The sequence below is a fragment of the Rhyacophila brunnea genome, unplaced genomic scaffold (assembly GCF_057557595.1).
Source record: "Rhyacophila brunnea isolate RB1 unplaced genomic scaffold, BYU_Rbru_1.0 scaffold_12, whole genome shotgun sequence".
Classification (NCBI taxonomy): Eukaryota; Metazoa; Arthropoda; class Insecta; order Trichoptera; family Rhyacophilidae; genus Rhyacophila; species Rhyacophila brunnea.
Genome location: NW_028232774.1, coordinates 27553900 through 27573851, shown reverse-complemented (window position 1 = coordinate 27573851; position 19952 = coordinate 27553900). Strand labels below are relative to the sequence as shown.

Here is a 19952-nt window from a genome sequence, read left to right as displayed (position 1 = left end):
ACGCAGTAGGGTGGTGGCCTCTAAAGCCCTGTTGTCGCTCATGCAACGCAATCCGGATGAATTTTTTCGTCGCTTTGTGACTGTAGATGAAACATGGATACACCACTATACTCCCGAGACGAAAGAACAGTCAAAGCAGTGGATTGCGAAGGCGAACCATGTCCAAAGAAGGCGAAAACCGTAAAATCAGCTGGTAAGGTTATGGCTACTGTATTTTGGGATGCACGTGGAATTATTTTCGTTGACTATTTGGAAAAAGGAAAAACAATAACAGGGGATTATTATGCATCTTTATTGGACCAGCTAAAAAACGAAATTGAAGAAAAACGGCCTCATTTAAACAGGAAAAAAATCCTCTTTCATCAGGATAATGCCCGTGTTCACACATGTTTACGATCAATGGCTAAAATTGAAGAATTGAAGTTCGAATTGGTCGACCACCCACCGTATTCGCCAGATTTAGCCCCCAGAGACTTTTTCCTTTTCCCAAACTTAAAAAAATGGCTAAGTGGACAACGTTTTTTTTCAAATGAAGAAGTCATCGATCGGACAAATGCTTATTTTGAGGACCTTCCGAAAACTTATTTTTCTGACGGTTTAAAAAAAATTGAGAAACGTCTAACCAAGTGTATTGAGCTCCAAGGAAATTATGTTGAGAAATAAAAAAAAAATACAAAAATAAAACCTGTTTTAATGCTTTTTTCTAAGGAATTATTGACCCACCCTCGTATCTAAGGAAGGTTTGTATCCAATTGTTGTAATTGTTACAATAAGTGCTATGTTTTAACAGCACTTTTCTTGGCAAAGCTAAACTTTCGAGCGAGATGACTGTTTAGACCAAGGGTTCCCAACCTCGGAACGCGACGGGTTTTCTGTGGGGTCGCCAGCTTATAAAGCTAAAAAAAATTCACTATAATGCAATTTTTATTTTGGGCAGAGAGGTGGTACCGACCAGACAGTATATCTGTTGTTGACTGTCACTTTGCTGCAGCTATTGACGTCGTTATTATTCGATTACGGTGAAATGGGTCATTTTTCACTGTTGCGTGTATTTTCCACCGCGATCGTCTCGCGATGCATATAATTCGTTCTTTTCATACTTTGAAAACTTGCCAGTTGATAATTGGTGATTTCAATTTGTATTCATCTCATTTTTTATCCTGTATGAATCTCAAGCAGTTTTCAGAGATAAGAAATTGAGATACCCGGGGTTCCAGCGGCTAGCTCAGGTGTCCATCGAACCCCGGATTCACAAAAAAAAGGATTTATATATGTTGGTAAAATTAAATAAAACACTAAGTCTTTCTCGTGCGGTCTTAGCGTTATATATTTTAATATTTGGTTGGACAACGTTACTTTATAGTCCATTACATATTTTGTTTTTACAATTAGTTACACAGGTCCGTACACGGTTTACAAAGGACGCTTACTAACTTTCTTTTTCAAATTCCCCGTACCCACGCCGTCCAGCAAAAAGGACTCTCGTGATTGGCCAAATTTTATCGCGTGATGCTTTTGATTTGACGAATCACGAGGACCACCCCGGCGCAGGCGCGTGGAGATTTTAACGTTGCTGGCAAGCACGGCAAAATTTATTATATATGAATACTTATATTTAGTCTTAAAATTATCTCTCTCATCCATCATCATTTAAACTTTTTAAATCAAATTAAATTTATCTTAATTACACCTCCGCCCAGTATGTGATTTTCACACACCGAACGAAGGCCTTTACTTATGAATAAAAAAAATTTATGTAGTTGAGCAAGGAATCAGATTAGATGTTTTATGAAGCCGTTTCTAGAGGTCAGGGTTACGTTTCGACTTATGACTACTAAATGATTATTTTACACCGGGAGAAGCCCGCCTGTAACAGGGATGTATCAAAATGTGAAATCGCGAATTTTAGACTTAGTTATGGCGGATTTAGATTGTTGTGTACCGGTACATGCCTGTGCCGACCCACTCATACCTGAAGATGCATAATATCACCCTGCACTCTCAATAGATTTGCCATTAAATTCTTTACGGTTCACAAATAGTCGTATTCAACATCATAATGTTGGAAATGGAGACAGTGAATGTACTGAATCGAAGTTTATTAATAATAATTTGTGGAACTTCTTTAAGGGCGACCTATTGCATATGTATTACGAATTTCAGAATATTGATTGGGAAATTTTATATTCGATTAGTGGCGTCAATGCTGCAGTGAAGGTATTTTACCAATGTATATATTATAATGTATTTGACAAGTCATTCTTTATAAAAAAATCATCGGGCTCTTCGCGTCGCTACCCAAAATGATTCAATTTTGATTTAATTAAAAACATACGATTAAAGCACTTGCATCACAAAAAATGGAAGAAAGCGAAGTGTCTTAGCGATTATATTTTATTTTCTTATATCATATCACGTGTATTATATCAAATCTTGTGACATTGTCAATGTTATCAATGGAATCCAGTTTTTACTCTTGGCAGACGATTTAAAATTATATGTGTCAATTCACAGTGAATTAGATTGTCACATATTACAAAATAACTAGTAGAACTTTTTTATATTATAATAAGTGAAGGTAATTCCATAAACAACGTTTTTTGTGTAATTGAATTTGATCAAATTATATACCTACAATATATTATAATATACTATCATAAAAATGTCAATACGATATAATAAAATATTGTACTTATTTAAAAAAATTAATAATTATTTGAATAAGTATATATATATAATAATATTATAGTAAGTAGAATATATTATATTCTTATAATATGTAAATGAATTTTTGTCTAGCGATTTTTTTCATCTGGCAATTTCATCATACTTGCAACTTATTATGGTAACTTACTGCCATCTGGTTGGAATCGACCAAAGTTTTTAGTAACAGATTTTTAGAAATTCATGGTAGATGCCTGTAAATATAAATAGATTGCGTGAAAGTCACATTATATGTGTAATTTAGGCCAAAGACATCGCCTTAACGGTCGTCCAAGATAAATTTTTTTGATAGTTAGAAATGAAATGTCAGACGCAATATCTAAACAGTAAGAAAGCCAAATCCAGAATGAAGATAAAGGAGTCCCAAACTCCCTACATAAAAAAGGCGCGCGGTATGACCAGTAAATAAAAAGGGAGGAATGACCAACGACAAGAAAAAGGAAAATAAATTAGTAGAATAACACCTCACGCGAAGAAGGAAGAGAAAATCCTATCTCAAGGACTTCAAAGTCAACATGAATAATAAGAGTGTTATTGGTAGGTAAAACTCCTGTCAATAATATTCGATATAAAATATTAATGCTCATATATAAATAAGTACTTAAGTATAATTTATCATAATTATGCGGGACTGTAATATTTTGTTTAATTTCAAAATTGTGAAATAAATCTGGCACAAATTTGAATGAATTCTATTCTCTATAGTATTTTAACATGTGGCAATACAAGCTTGTATACGTCAAAACATTAGTCTATGGTCAAAACAAAGAGAAGTGAAGTATGGACAATACAAAATGAAAACAACGTAAAACGTTCAATGTCAATTTTCATTTTGTAGACAAAAGATAATGAACAAAAAAAACAGAAGGACCAGTGATATTTGGAACTTTTTCACGACTTCTGGGGACTATGTTGCCACATGTAACTCGTGCAAATCAAATTTCTCATTTAAAACATCAGTTACTAATTTGAAATTACATATGGAACGGAAGCACCCGTCGGCTTATGCTGCCAAACGAAACAAAACTTTCACTTTTATACACGGTGTGGAAGAAACTGATAAGGATACACATGATTCATCCCCAGTTAGTATTTCAACGGATATAACAAATACAGTCTATGCTTGTGAGCTGATTTTTGTCAGCATTAATATACTTGGCCACCTTAACACTTTTCATCTGCTCCTGCCACAGTGGCGTTCTATCGATTATGGTTACATATATAACTCCAAAGAAAATAATGTCTTCAGTTTGATCATATTATAAAACATACTATGTGGTGGTGTGTTGTACCCCACATTGTCCCATCACCAAATGGTTTGAAAGACAACCATTATAGTTCGTCTGTATATCCTCACTATCACAGTAGGTATTCGAAATGATGAATTTCATGAATTGAAATGCTCAACCATACCCCACCCCAAAATATATTCCTAATGTTGTAACCAGCGCAGGAAAAGTTTAAGTCATCTTCTCATGAAGCCATCTGTAGACCAATGCCAACTATATTTAGGCCTCGATACTAACTTTTGAATTACGACAGTAGTGCTTGTTATTAATTATCTTCAAAATGCAACGTAACCGGTTGGTAATAAATCAAGATTTTCGATTGCATATTTCGTTCAAATTATTAACAATTAACAATTGTTTTCTATAAATATATTGCATTATAAATATGAGCAATAACTACTAGCACTACCGTCGGATTTACAATTTTGTGTCTCGACCTGTGTGTGAAAAATGTGGAAAATTTGGGTCTGCCAGCTCACATAGTAAAATAAACTGTTAATATAACCTGACTTGTTCTACATATTTTAGAGCAGGGGTGCCCAACCCAAATCGTTTGGTAGGCCAAAAAATATATTACTGAGCTTATATGGGTCGCACATATAAAAAAAATCTGTTGATATCTAAAATACATTAAAATTTTTATGTAGTGTCACTACTTATTCGCAACACCCAAGGCTACATTGAAAAATAGATTACCCATCACCGCATTAGACTGTCTACCAACTAATTTGGAAGTATATTCATCGATCATCAGTTACACACCTATTAAATCTAAATGAATTCTCATTTTCAGCTTGATGACTTTTTCCTGGATGACAATACAGTTTCCGAGACCAATAGTAAAAATTCAATACAGGTATTACACATTATTATTATAATTATTGAGAACTGCTTTATTTCAATTTATTCTTCTTCCTGGTGCTACAACCCTATGTAGTTCTTGGCCTCTATCCAGGGCAGAGCCATTTACCTCTATTTAAGGATGTTCAAGGTCTTTAAATTCATCTCAACACTATGCTTCCATCCTGTACGAGGTCAACCGGGTCTCTGTTTGTTTTCCGAAACCTGAATCCTGTATGCCTGAATAATTCCTGAATGTCAAGTTTCATCATGTGTGACTCGTACATCCTATGAACATTACCTGGCATTCTAATTCGATTGATTGATGCGCGGGTTCCTGTACAAGTGCATAAGTAGGTCATTATTGTATCTCCGTCTCCATCCCGACTGTGTCATTGATGCTTTCAAAGTACACTTGTTATGGATTTATTAAAAAAAAAAATTATGACTCAAAATTACCATGAATCATGGCTCAAATGAACATGTTTTTTTCAATGTATTTTCGGATCCATACCCCACAGACCTGATGGGTTTGAATTACTAGCAACCGTTCCCTATAAATAGTCTGTTGAGAAAATGTTCAATCAGTAGCCCCAAATACTCAGCTTTTGAGTGAGTAATTATGTAATTTACTTACATAAGCATAACATATTACCATAATATGTTAAAGTGTGTTTATTAATAAGAACCATTAATAATAATTACAAAGCTAATAATGATTGAATTATGATATAAGCGGGGGGAAGAAAGTGGACATCATTTTTTAAATATTTTTAACAATCAAAATAATTGAGAAGGAAAGAAATAGGCATTGATTAGATAAGTATGTAAACTCTAAATATGACATTTTTTTTAATATTTCAGGAAGATTATGAGCCACCTACATGGGCCACAGCTATTGGATACGATCCATTCAAAAAATTACGCAATATGCCGGTGAAAAAAAAAATTATTGATGTTGATGATCAAAATGATTATATTAATTTTAACAAAGGTAATGCTAAGTCTGATGGCAACCGGATCCCCTCAAAGCTGGAATTGAAACAATGCGACCTCGTGCAGGCACAGATAGATGTTGAGAGGACTAAATTGCAATTCATCGCTAAAGTGGAAGGAAAGCGATTAGAATTACTGCAGGCTCAGATTGATGTGGAGAAAATTAAATTGAAACGAGAAGAATTGAGTATTTTAAATGACTTTAAACAAAAGTGAAGAATTTTATAAGTTTGTTCCTACATGCAAACCACAAACCAATTTCAACCACATAAGCAAGGGCTACCTAACATATCACAAAATCAATAAAGTAAACTGATAAATATTATGAATTGCCGAATTCAGACAGTTAATATCCCGGGAAGTTAACTGTCAGGCGAAATGTTTTTAACCCGACCGGCCATGACTGCACTAATAGTGAGCTGTCAAATGTCATCGAATAGCACAATTAACATGTCTAACTTGATTCCAACTGCATCCGATTGGAATCAAGTAAGACGTATTAACTGTGCTAACAACATTATTGCCTTCTTTATGAATTTGGTCCGAGTGATATCCGTGTTATTTTGGAGCAATAAAAATAACAGAAACGTTATCTATTTAGAATAGCCCTGCTGAAATGTATAAATTATGGATGTCTAGTATTTTATCTATGCCATATAAAAACCTTGATTTGAGATCGTCGCTCTCACACTTCACCATTACAGCCTAACGCAGACACAATCTCTCATGGCCAAGTGTATCCACCAATAGCCGCATACTGACTGAGCGAGCAATGCCTCGTGCAGCGACTGTCGTGAGGCAGCTCCCGACAAAATTAACGTTACAGCATGGCCGAGCCACAAAAAGACAAGAGAAATTTAGTTTCGCGAAGTCGAGATGGGCCGCGCATGCGAATTGCTATCGCAGCTACTGCGTTTTTACTGATTCAAAAATCTGTTTTGAGTTTTGAAAAGTTTCGAGAAAACGGTTTTGAGTTAAAAAAAAAAACATAAGTATGAAAGTTGACTTGACTTTTCCTTTCTGTATGATCCCATCAAAGACTTTCTTTTTCGAAGAGGATCTTTTTCAGATCCGATACGGGATGGTTAATTTCCCGGCTATTCTTTCTCCACGCATCTTCCCTAAGACCCCTATTCGTGTATTCTAAACATTACGAGTCCCAAAGCCGTCTGTAGTTACCTTATAATTGTACCAGCTTTAAATATTGATATTTATCCATAATGCGAGAGTGAGGCAAAATATTACCATAATGAGTGCATGCGGTAATCATACCGAGGCACCTTTGAGCATCGACAAAAACTGACAATGCTTGGATCGGGCGAGGCGATCGACCGAATATTTGCCTCCCGAAGCTGCTCGCCCAGTCAGTACGCGGCTATTGACATGTGTTCCTCACTGGCCAGATATGTTGTAGTCGTTATGTGTGCAAGGGGAGATCATTGGGTGGTTGCAACGGCGAGCTTCGGTACCAACAACTATTGTAGCAAGTCACAATGTGTGCAAATATCTCAAACAATAAGCAAAATGCAATCAGCAGCGTGTGGCATTCCCAGGTAACTGTGGTGAATAGTTATGTTTGCGGCTCGCCTACAATTAATAATTTTGATTACGTCATGTCTTTGTTTGAAACCAGTTGAAGTATGAATCAATTCATTTCCAATCATTTTAGTCAGTATTTGACCATGGATGAATAGAATTTAAACTGGAGTTGCGCGTTATGCTTGTGCTAAACGTCACCAAACTATCAATAACATTGAAACAAACTTACAGCCAAATTATAGCAGTCATGTTTGGAGTTAATATAATATCTCAGGTGCCTTTCTGTACATCAACAATGAAGTTATGTATTTGCAAAAAATTATATTATTCTTAACAAAAATATTTTCTTATTAAGTACAACTCATAACAGAGCCTTCTGTAAAATATTTTTGTAACAAGGCACTGATTTAGTTGGATACCTGATGGTTACTTGTCCGTGCCGTAATTTTGTAGTACTTCATATTGTCATTGTGGTAATGTGGTTAACTTAACGCAATCTACTGGAAAACAACCCGAAACCTAACACAACCTACTTATTTTTGGGTTACTGTAGGTTATGTTGGTTTCAAAACACTGACGATATGGAGTGCTATAGATTTACCTCAGTTTTTAAGTTTAATAACTTTTAAATAGTTATGTACTATAATATGATTATTAATAATGAATAAAAATAATTTAAAACTATTTTGTTTGAAATTCATCTGTCAATACTAAAAAGATTTTGATGTATTATCTATGATTTTGATCCATAGACTAATAATACTCTATCTATAATAATGTTGCTAGCTAATTGATTCAATTTATGTGACTTTTGTCAGGATGACGTAATTTGCAAAATAAACAATGATGGTATTATTTTTTTATTATAAAATGCTTTTTACTCATGTATAATTTCACATGTCAAATCAACGACAATCGAGGAAATGATCGTAAGTTGCCAGATAGCTAAAAATAAAAAGAGAAGAAGACGGTTTTGATGTGATGTCGGAAGTCGTTATATCGTTATTATGTGGAGTCTGTAAACTGTTGATATCTGTGATTAAATATATCGTCTGACTGATTTTGTTGTGTACCGTGTTTAATTCTAGAAATGTGTTGTGTAGAATCAACTCACAGTATTGTATGTGATAGTTGACCAAAAAGGAACATTCTGAAGCGTTGTGCCTATTATTTAAGGTCGTGCGAAAATTTCAATATGTGTTTTTAAAAAATAAATAACAGTTTTTTTGTGCCAAATGTCAAAAGCAGAAATAGCACGATGACAAATTCTCCTGGATCGAATTCTAGCGGTGAACTGGACATCCTTGATGTCCAGGAAATGGAGTTTGGGAGTGATCAGACGTGGTAAATACATATTCTTATAATTCCTTCTCACCTTGTGTAAGAATTATTGAAAGTTGATATTACGTGTATATTTCATGCCCTTTTCGTGCACAAGTCGATTAATATATTTCAATAACATTCCGATTACATTAAAATTTACTTTCATTTAGAGAACATGAAGACATCCTGTTTCTAACAGAATACGTAGATACCCGCTTTATTTATCTAGGTCCTCTGGTACTCACGAAATTTCAGACATTCCCTTTCACATATAATTTTATTGAAACTAACAAGATATTTCACTATGATATACTTAAACTGCTTTCTCATCGAACTAAAGTAAGTTGCCAATCTAGTTGTGATACAACACTGATGAAAAAATAACTGTTATTTTTGTACAATTGTATTCATTCATCTCCTGTCACTTTTAACATTCTTACAAACTACACCTTTTTCGGATACATTATCCACTGGATAATGTATCCGAAACTCGATGAGTCTCCTGATTGGGTAAAATTCGTTTGTCACGTCAATATGGGATTCGGATACTGGCTACCAGACTATCAGTCAATTCTCCATAAAATGTGTTAATATACCTAAGTATGTACAATAGTGGAAATGATGATTATTTTTCTGGGCTTCGGAAACATCTAATAAAACCATGACAATGACTCAAATTAAACAGTGAAGATCGCTTCAAATCTTTGAAATCTAAGAGTAGTACTTTGAAAGTAGGTAAGTACATATGTATTGGGTTTGCTATTCCAAAATATTGTTGCCATAAGTTAAAATACGTTCCGTATGTTTGAAAACAACAATTTAATTTTATTAATTTCTTCATATTAAGTATAAGTATTAGATTTTTACCCTACCAAAGAATTATTTGTAACTTGAATTTCTAAAAAACCTAACCTGATTAATAACTCATTTTCGCCAAAATGACCCTTATGTTTTAGCAACTGATATTATTTAATAAAATGCAGGAATCGGTCGACTTTTAACAACCTCGAGCCTAGTTAAGTATAGAGATATAGCATCAGCTATGACAAGTGAACACGCAAAGAGCATGTCCGCACCATGAATGTAAAACCAAGGCATCTGCAAAAGACATATTTTGGATATATTAGGGTTTGAAGTCTTCGTTTTGTTAGGAGAAATAGAGTTTCTAAAAAAAACCATAATATTTGGTTTCTATCTACATTATATTGCATGTTCTTTCAGTTACTTCACTTTTACATTATCAAGTTCACAACTTTTGCAGTTGTTTTGCATTTAATCTCGAAATTGAAAAATTTGCAGACGCCTTGGTTTTACACTCACGGTGCGATGTGACGTAACAGTGTCAACGCATTCTGCGCTGAACGTAGAAGGCTAACTAATATAGAAGTTGGTCTATAGCACTATACTTATTTGAATGATTGGCCATTGATTATTATCCTAGTGTCGTTCTGAAGATGGGTTCATAGTTCGAAACAGTTGTCAACATAAATAACTCAAATGTTGTAGAATTAACAAAAACTTTGTTTCAAATCTATCCGTGACATCGATAGATGGTTGAGAGTCAAAAGTTTGAACTATAACTAGAGATATGAGAAAGTAATTCATCTTCCGTTTATCGTCTTCTTTCGTGCCATCCTCTATCGGAAGTCGGCTACCATCAGGGCGATCTTCACTCTATCATCTGCCACCCAGAACAGCTCAGTGGAGCTGCACTCGTAACCGCTCTTGGAGGTTCTTAAGCCATGAAATACAGCATCGTCCTCTGCTATGTTTACTGTTGATTTTTCCTTCAGTAATGAGTACTAGTATGAGCTGTACTTTTATCCTGTCATAATATGGCCGAGGTACTATAGATAGTTTTCTGTTTTTATAATATGCAGAATTTCTCGATCCTTTCCCATTTGTTTGAAGACATCATTTTGGGGATATGTCTTTATAGCCACATATCGAAAGCCTCAACTCACTGTAACAGTGACATCTCCCGGTTTCGCATCCATACCTCCATTCCATAGAAAAGATTTGGGATAATATAATAGCGATTCATATGCAGTTTCGTTTCAAATCAAGGTTAAGGTCTCGATTGCTAAGGAGGCGTCTCATTTTGAGAAAGTCACTTTTTTTTTTAACAAGCAAGTAAGGTAAAACATTTTTACTATAGTTTAATTTTCATGAAATCAGATCATTTTGGCAATCTAAAGATTAACATGATGGTACTAGGAATTCATAACATCGTCATAATGTTAAAAAATCAGTTATACATTAAATTTAATTAATGCAATAAATTTATAGGCACTCAATCCCTACATATCCCCTTAAGCTAAAACAGTGGACAGTTGTGTTTTAATCATTTATTTTATCTTACACTAAATTAGTATATTTACACTTTACAGTATAAAGAGCAATGTTTTCCTTTCTAGGTTGCAAACTTCCGAATCTCCGAAGATAGACGATTCTGAGCTGAGATCATGGTTAAACGAAGGAACATGGCACGCTCAGAACAATCCCGAATGTCGCCAAAATGTGAACGATATTATATCCTTTTTGGATAATTTGGATCTCGGTAAGTGGATTTGATGATCACGGTGATTATGTTCTATATCAGTAGAATAAATTTTTTTTTCTCTTTATCTAATTTCTTATGTTTGAAAATCGTGACTTGGGTCCGGTCATTTTTGTTATTCCTCTGTTACTCACAGTGCAGAATGAGGACGTGTTCAAATAATACTTTTCATATTTGTTTCTCGTTCAATTTGACAAGGATATGATAAAATGAAAAAAACCATTATAATTGAAACCTCTTATTGTTTAAGATTTAATGGTAATCCAATCAATTATCCAGTGATATTTGCTGGTATGAAATTTAGATACTTTTTTCTGACGTCTCAACATACAAAGCAATTTTATTTTCATCGAAGTATGACAATAATTGAATGTGCATAAAGAAATGGAAATTCGTTGAAAAAAATCATTGTGAAATGCTCAGAAGGAGGGTGAATCATACACAAATTGAATCTAAAGTTATTGACTCAGGTTGATCAAAATGTATCATTTATAAATGCACATAAATTACTGTGTAACTCAAAATAATTATTGATTCAGTTTGCATCCGCTTTTATTATTTTAGTCATTAATTACTCTTGGAAATGTATTATTATATTTTAAGTAATGATAAATATTTGGATCAATGTAATGCTAGTTTTGGTACCTACCTATAATGTGGAGCCTTTGTTTTGACAGATATCATATCGATTACTGTTATTGTATTGAAAAAATATCATTACTCGCGTGTATCATACTTTTTAAATATTACAGACACAGTTTTTTCTTGAAAAACCAATAGGCATGATAAAATATGTAATTCTAATATTTATATAGTAGCTATTTGACAATATTTGACGCTTAAAACATTAATCACACCCACGATGGTCACGTGGCTTAAGCGCCGGTCTATAGTGTCGAGGGTGCCAGGTTCGAATCCTGGGTCTGGCAAGTACACATATTGTTTTTCAATTTGTGTGTGAGTCAGAGTATGGACCTAATAGGTTGAGCAAGTGGCTGACATCCATTTCTCGTAAAAATCAAATCTGTTAATACAAAATCTCCACTCTGTGGAGGCCCATATGATCCTATTAGGATCGGACATAGTCGAAAGAAAAAGAAGAAGAATACATTAATCAACCAGAAGAAGTTTTTAAAATAGCATTGGTCTAATTTCACCCCATTTTACTTTAGGTACATATTTATTTTTTTGTGCATTAAAAAAATAGTTCTTTCACAATGCAGGGACAGGAAAAAACACTGATTCGTATCTATATGCTCCATTTGGAGTAAAACTATCGAAAAAACTATGCTAAAAATGTTGGAAATTTTCTAATGCATGGTAATTGCCAATCAGAATTTAAATATTCCAACTAGGGGAAAAGTATTGATTGGTCCAATATTGACTATTTTTATTATCTTATCAAAAGAGAAGTATCAATGACAAAATGTATCGGTCAAGAACTATTGATACCTGTTGTGACGACCCTACCTTATTTTATTGGTTAACTTCGTAGGAATGTCATTTTAGAATATTTTTTTGTAGGGAAGCTATTAAATACACATTAAGCTTTCGATGATTCATTTCACATTAAATAATGAGAATTATGGAAAATTTTCATGCATACAATCATAAATCGAAACCAATGTAATCATAACATAGAGTATAGACAAACATCAACAGATTTATAATATGCAGCTTTTTTTATATCAACAATATTTTTGTCATGGTTTGTTAATGATCAGTAAGTTGATCCATTTAAGATATTTTTAATGCAAGCTTGTGCAAATAGTTGGTCTTTCTTGCCTCGATTGTATTATCTAGTATCTCACTCAGTGACCTTGATCTATAAAATGAAAAACACAAAACTAATAATAACTCTCAAATGATCTTTTTTTATATTTGTATTTTGGAAAGAAGTATTTTTTTGTCAATGTGGGTTATAAAAGTATCTTTTGACTACCTACATAATTAATTAGGCAATGTATATGACTAATCCTACATCATTGATTGATTACTTAATAGGTTTAAACATCCAATAGCGCTATTAATTATTTGTCTCGATTTTCATAGACATTTCAATAAAGTGATTAGCGTTGCAAGGTCATACCCATAAATAATGTATTAAATGAGTGGGCTTGTCTGTTATTTGATTGTCTGTTGATACAGTAATCATAGAGGTGCGCAATACCTTTTTGTTTACCGCCAATTTGAGAGAGCAAATTTATAAATAAATTTTTCATCGTGCAAATAATTAAAATTTTATTTTTTCCAATGAATCTTTGGCATGTTTGAATTATTTTATTTAGATATTTCGATATAAAATTTAATTTTCATTGAAAACATGCAAATCAAAAATAGTTTGGGCTTCACAAAACTTGCATCACTGCATCATAAAACAGTGGCTTTCAATCTTTTTAGCATTTTGATATAAAAAACAAAAAATCTTTTTGACACTTTGCACTCACTACTTTTGACAGAACTACGTATTTTGAATATTATAAAACATCGTTTTAATAGATTTTTTTTTCCATGACAATTTTACACAATATTTAAGAATATAGCATTCTTCCTTGAAATATATATCTTGAAAAGCCTCAGAAACATACCTATTAGAATATTCCTCGAAAAAGTCTTAGGTGCTTAATTTCCTAAAGCATATTTTTTTGTAATCTCGTCACCTTACTTTGAAAAGGTTCTAACTGACATTTTGGCCTAAAATGACTTTTTGGTGTGAAAAGGTTCCATTAGCCATATTCTATCATATGTGTTCATTTCAGAGTCATCTATTGTCAAATATGGGAATTAGCAGTATGCCGGAGTTCTATTTACATGTCTTTTTATATTCAAAATAATGACCATTCCAAATTTCAAACGCTCATAGCTCAAAACATGGTCAAGTGCAATTAGAACCTTTAAAATTTTTTGCTATGTTTGCATGCCTTCTTTTGTTTTAATCCTATTTTCACAGCATGATTAGTGATTCCAATACTAAAATTCCAAAAACAAGGATCCCAGTATTTATCAGATATTTAAATAGGCCGGTGATAAAAATAAAAATACTAGTATTTTTGGTATTCAACCAAATGTATTAAAATTCACGAAAATCCAAAATCATAAAAATACTTATTGGCCTGTTAGAATGGATTGGATAGACAATTTCTATTTCTATTGACGATGAAGAAATCACATCTCCTGATCCTGTTGTCTCAATTTCATAAAATCTTCAAATATCACATATATTTCATGTAAAATAATAATCGAAAGATTTGATTTAATGTCTACCTTTTGTTTGCTAAATCATTTGCTTTAGTATAAAATAGTAAGGTATTTGGCGTAGGCGAAAGCAATTATCTTTATTGTCATGTTTTAATTAGTGTTTGTTACTGTTGTTATATTTTACGTTGGATATCATTGTATTTGTAATGTCTAAATTGGATTAATGAATTAATTGGATTGGTTCTCTTACATTTTTTTGTAAAAATTAATATGTATACGGTTCATAACACTATTATAAAATTAATGTGCTGTGTCTAAATTTTTTGCACAGTTTATAGTTTTGATAATAATGTTTGTAATTTTCATAAAATTTCTTACTTTACCTCTAACCTTTTTAGTATGTGTTTTGGTCCAGGACATTGAATAAATGTCCAACAACCATCATTATAAAATATTCCATTGCCAATATAACGAATCAAATAATCATGTTGGATAGTTCATGGGCTCAGACTTATGTCCACAGTTGTTTAGCTAGTCGTAGAGCAGGCATGAGTTACCTTTTTGGTCCACGACCAGAATTAGTGCTACATTACTGCCGTGGGTCACATAAACGAGATGATGGCAATAGTAACAATATAAAAATTAATAAGAGCCCTAGAGGCTTGAAATTTTAATCGCTGTCTTGATGGAGATACCCTTTTACACAAAAATCGTACAGCGTCCACTTTCGGTTTTGATTTTCCTGCACAATAGTGATATAAAACATCATCGGTTACAAATCATTCCATTCAAATGTGCCAGCCCCAATTGCCTTTGCCCAATTGTGTATGAGAATTAAGCTGAAAGCCTATTTTATATCATAAATCAATAACAATTTTGAAAGGAAAATTAAGGTATATATATTTATTCATGAAAATTGTTAATTACATGCATGGAGCCACATAAAAGAGGTCAGGGTTGCTTGGGTAGGATTAGTCCATGACATATAAAGTATCTCAAAATCTGCTTTCAGTACATTAAACAATACTTTCATAAATCATGACTGCTGTAGCTATGTTGTAGAAAGTATTGAACAATTATGCAGAAACTATTTGACAATATACCTACTCTTAGGATTTCTCTAATGTTTGATTTGAATATAAAAATAACCACAGCTAGTAAAGGCCCGTTCTTCAAGAGACCATTACTTTAAAAGATCATATCTTTGTTTTGCTGATTGCATTCACATCTTTTCGTAATACAATCAATGACATAAGCTAGTAAAGGCCCGTTCTTCAAGAGACCATTACTTTAAAAGATCATATCTTTGTTTTGCTGATTGCATTCATATCTTTTCATAATACAATCAATGACATAATTATTTTTGATTAGGGTCAACTATCACCAAATTTCATCTTATGATTATGTTTTTTTTTCAATTTTTGTGGATTAAAATTTCTTTTATTTTTTGATAATGAATTTACTTAAGTGCATACTCTTTTGTTTACCTTTTTACTTAAAGTAACTTTGTTCTTAATTATGGAATTATTTGAAGGGATCAGTGGTGAATGGTGGAGGTAGGCTGTTAAGATCTGACATAAATAGTGGACACTAAACTTTGTCAGTCAAACGTATTTGTTTTCATTGAACTAAGACTACAATTTGTAGATAGTGTTTATTAGTTTTTGAAATTCAATTAAACCCTGCCTAATCCAAGCCATGGTAGATAATAGTAAAAAAATATTCGTTTCACTATAAATATCTAAAATCATGCCATTAAACCATACATAACTTTAGATATTTTATAGATGGAAGAAGTATGGCAGGGCTTAATGAACACCTTCTGTAATTTGTATTTTTAATCCAACGAAAACAAATAAGTATGACTGAAAAAGTGTGCACTGTTTTTGTCAGATTCCCCATAGCATACCTAAACAATTATTATGGTTTGGTTTAGGCAGGCTTTAATTGAATTTTAAAAACTAACCAGCTAATTTGTATTCTTAGTTCAGTGAAAACAAATATGTATGCCTGACATAGTTTAGTATGCATTATTTATGTCGAATCTTAACAGCTTTCCTCCACCCCTTGCCACTGGAAGCAATGTATACTCTAATAATGATAATAAATCTATGTACTTACATATTAGTGAAGCAGATTTTTATCCTGGATTTTGATAATCTCAATTAAGCAATTGAAAATAAATAAGATTGTAAATGAATAGGTCATTCAAGTATTACATTATAAAAAAAAATAAACTGTCTTTGATACATGTAAAGACAACATTTATTAAAGTAACTGTTGTTTGACTGTTTTAAAACCACAACATGTCCTATTATAATTGCAAAAACTGGTTTAAAACCTGCCAAGATCGTTTTAACTAGATTCTTCTTTATGGCATAGATACACACCGCTAATTATTTATTCATAATATGTAGAAGGTTCCTATGGGTCAAGGTGATAATAGTGAATTATATTACATATATGACATATATGACATCTGGGTACCTATTACCACATAAGTATCTCACATAGTTAATAATCAAATTAGGGTTTTATTTTGACCAATAAAAAAATCGGCGCGTGTTAGAAGTTATACTTATTTGGCGTAACAAAACAAAAACAAAACTTGTGATAAACTAGATTCTTCGACTAGCTCTTAATTATCTTGTTAAATTACACACTCAAGAAAAAGGACCGCTTATTGGAACGCCGTTGGTTTATTTCTATACACCTTAACTTATATTACTAAATTATATAATTATTTATCGTTGTTTTTATTTTTAAAGTAACAACTGCCACTATGACGTTTTATAGTTTGTTTACGTAAGGAATTGCAAATGGCCGACAATAATAAATTCGCTGCCTAGCAACGACACAATTCTAAACTATATACTGTAAAATCGTCATGATTGCAGTATCATTCTGTGGCGTAATGGTTGTGCGTTCGGCTGATAACCGAACAATCGTTGGTTCGAATCCAATCGAGTGTGTTTTTTTGTGTGAAAAAATAAATTATATGTTACATGTCACACGCCAAAAATACACTCTGATCTGATTTTCCAAACGCACCTAATGAAGTATAACTTCAAAAACAAATCTAAATAATCATAATAATATTCTGCTTATTGTTGTACTTTCAGGTTACCAATATCTTGTTAATGCCGCAGTGTTTCCCAAAGTTTATTGATTATCAAATACATCATGATGTTGGTTTGCATTTATATAACAAAATATAGTATTGACCAAAATGTTAAAACCTATAAGTAAATAGAGAAAGAATAAATATATATAAAATTAATACTATCGAGGAGGGTACTTGATGGTATTTTAATTTAAATTCTAATTGAATTAAGTTTTGTATTATTCTAGTTGAGTCATCTTTTGCGACCTGGGTTTCACCTTTAGGCATCTTCAGGCACTATGTGCACTTCCTAAATACACACTGACAAGGAATACAGTCAATTATTATATAGTAATTTAATACAATAAAAGAATTTAAAAACTTTATTAACTACTGAATAGGTAAAGGATCATGTATAAAAACAAATTTTGAATATTTTGATTATTTGAAGTGTTTGTAAAAACCCTAGATACTATTAATACATTCAGTAGGTAAACGTATTAAATGCCATTACTCATAAACAATGGAACTAGGTAATGTGTTAGGAATTTAATAAAATTAGCTAGGTACTTAATAAGAAATGTCACTAAATATACCCATCTACTATATAAAAAATAAACAAACAATGACTCAAATGTACAAAACTTAAATCAATTAAAAAAAATAAAAATATAAGTATTCAAGTATTTGTTAAAAAGGGTTAACTAATACTAATAATCAGATTACCTGCAAGTTATTTCACATTGCATATTCATTTGCAACTAGTATATAGTATATTAGTCTATGTTTGCAACAAACCTCTGTTATTGTTCGCATCTGCTATCACAACACAATTGAGATTTACTCAGGTCAATTTCATACGCTCTATTATATATACAGATCATAGAGGAAAACCTCTGAAACTTAAATTTGTTATGAATGAATGGTATTGTTTTATAAAATACCATATACAAACATGTCGAAATGTGCCAATGTACAGAATATTCATTTTTCTATTGCTGCCAATTTAACTGCACTAAAAATAGTGTGAAATCAGCCTAAACTGTGGGACTCCTTCTTGCTAGCTAGATAATATATGGGGAGTTATTTAATAATCATTGCATAAATATATTTTATTTATACAACATTTTAATGAAGAGAGAATGATAGAGAATGATAATATATTTCGATACATTATTTCAGTTATGACATCATCGTAGCCAAAGTTTTACTATTCTATGACAAGATAAATAATGTATCAGCATATAAAATATGATCTAAATATTGTTGACATTGTCTAAAAGGAAAAAATATGATGCTATCCCCGCACTGGATGCTCCAGTGAGCAGGAACAATGATAATTGTCATCATCACTCCTTTGGCTATGTCAATTTTCCGCTTGGCCCATCATCCAATCAAACATCACAATGTCATACATTAGGACGGGTACACACATTAGTGATAATAAGGATGGTTTCTGAGGGCCCACTAAAGTGTATACTTATGTACTTAAATGTGCTCTTTGAGTGCACTAAGTAAATCAGTGTTTCTGATACTATGTTCTGCGTGCCGTAGGTAATAATATAATACATTAATATTTTAGAAGACTATATCTCAGGCAGGGGTCAATTCATTGCTGGATTGTTTACTAGCTCCTACCATTTCTCTTCGTCTGCCTCCTTAATTGCAGTTATTTGTGTCACAGTGTGAATGTTTTAGTTCCGGTATAAGTCATCAATGTTTCATGTTTGAAGTGGTTTTTTTTGTAGTGATTGATTAAACAATACTGTCCATTCTTAATAAATTCAAGTCTCATGGTTTATCTTGGCAATATCTGTATGTTTAATCTTATTTATGGAATTCTCTGATTGAATGAATCTAAAATTATTGTTTTAAAATGCTTGCCGTTTGTGAGAGACCGGGGCCGTAACGGTGTAAAGTTTGCAACAAATTAATCTGCAATGCGAAATGTTTTCCAGCTTATTTAATCATTAGTCCTAATAGTCTTTTTTCAGCTATATTTGTTTGTTTTTACTCTGTCTAATAATTATTAAAAATAATTTTCTTCAACAATTTTTTATGTTCTTTCAGATTGCAATTTTAATCAATTTAAGTATTGTTCTTACTATCCCATTTTTTTTTAATTTGAATTTTAACTAAAATGTAATAGTACAACATTCAAATCAATTAGAATTTAAATTCAATTTCCATAATGTTCCCTCATTCGATAGAACTTATTAAAATTTTAATTTTGCATTCTTTACACCAATAATGCGGTTAACTAATCGATTAAAAAGTTTATTACCCATTGTTTTAAATTTTGTTCTTTTTATTTTCTGCCTTTTAATCAAGAAAATCTTGAATGTACTTAAATATACAAAAACAATATTATTAAAAATGG

At 32.3% G+C, this 19952-nt stretch overlaps 2 protein-coding genes across 4 annotated transcripts in view; both read left to right on the top strand.

The window, feature by feature from the left end:
• Positions 1-3501: 3501 nt before the first annotated feature.
• Positions 3502-7724, top strand: LOC147078020 (uncharacterized). Its single transcript, XM_085961113.1, has 3 exons — positions 3502-3809; positions 4807-4869; positions 5718-7724. The coding sequence occupies exons 1-3, from the start codon at positions 3573-3575 to the stop codon at positions 6063-6065; spliced, it is 648 nt and encodes a 215-aa protein (XP_085817239.1). The 5' UTR covers positions 3502-3572; the 3' UTR covers positions 6066-7724.
• Positions 7725-8357: 633 nt separating this feature from the next.
• Positions 8358-19952, top strand: part of LOC147078019 (uncharacterized) — a 43141-nt gene continuing 31546 nt past the window's right edge. For all 3 annotated transcript variants that reach the window (XM_085961109.1, XM_085961111.1, XM_085961110.1), the window contains exons 1-2: positions 8358-8732; positions 11129-11271. In XM_085961109.1, the coding sequence (XP_085817235.1) occupies positions 8647-8732; positions 11129-11271 (229 nt within the window). In that variant the 5' untranslated portion in view covers positions 8358-8646. The remainder of the gene's footprint in view (positions 8733-11128; positions 11272-19952) is intronic.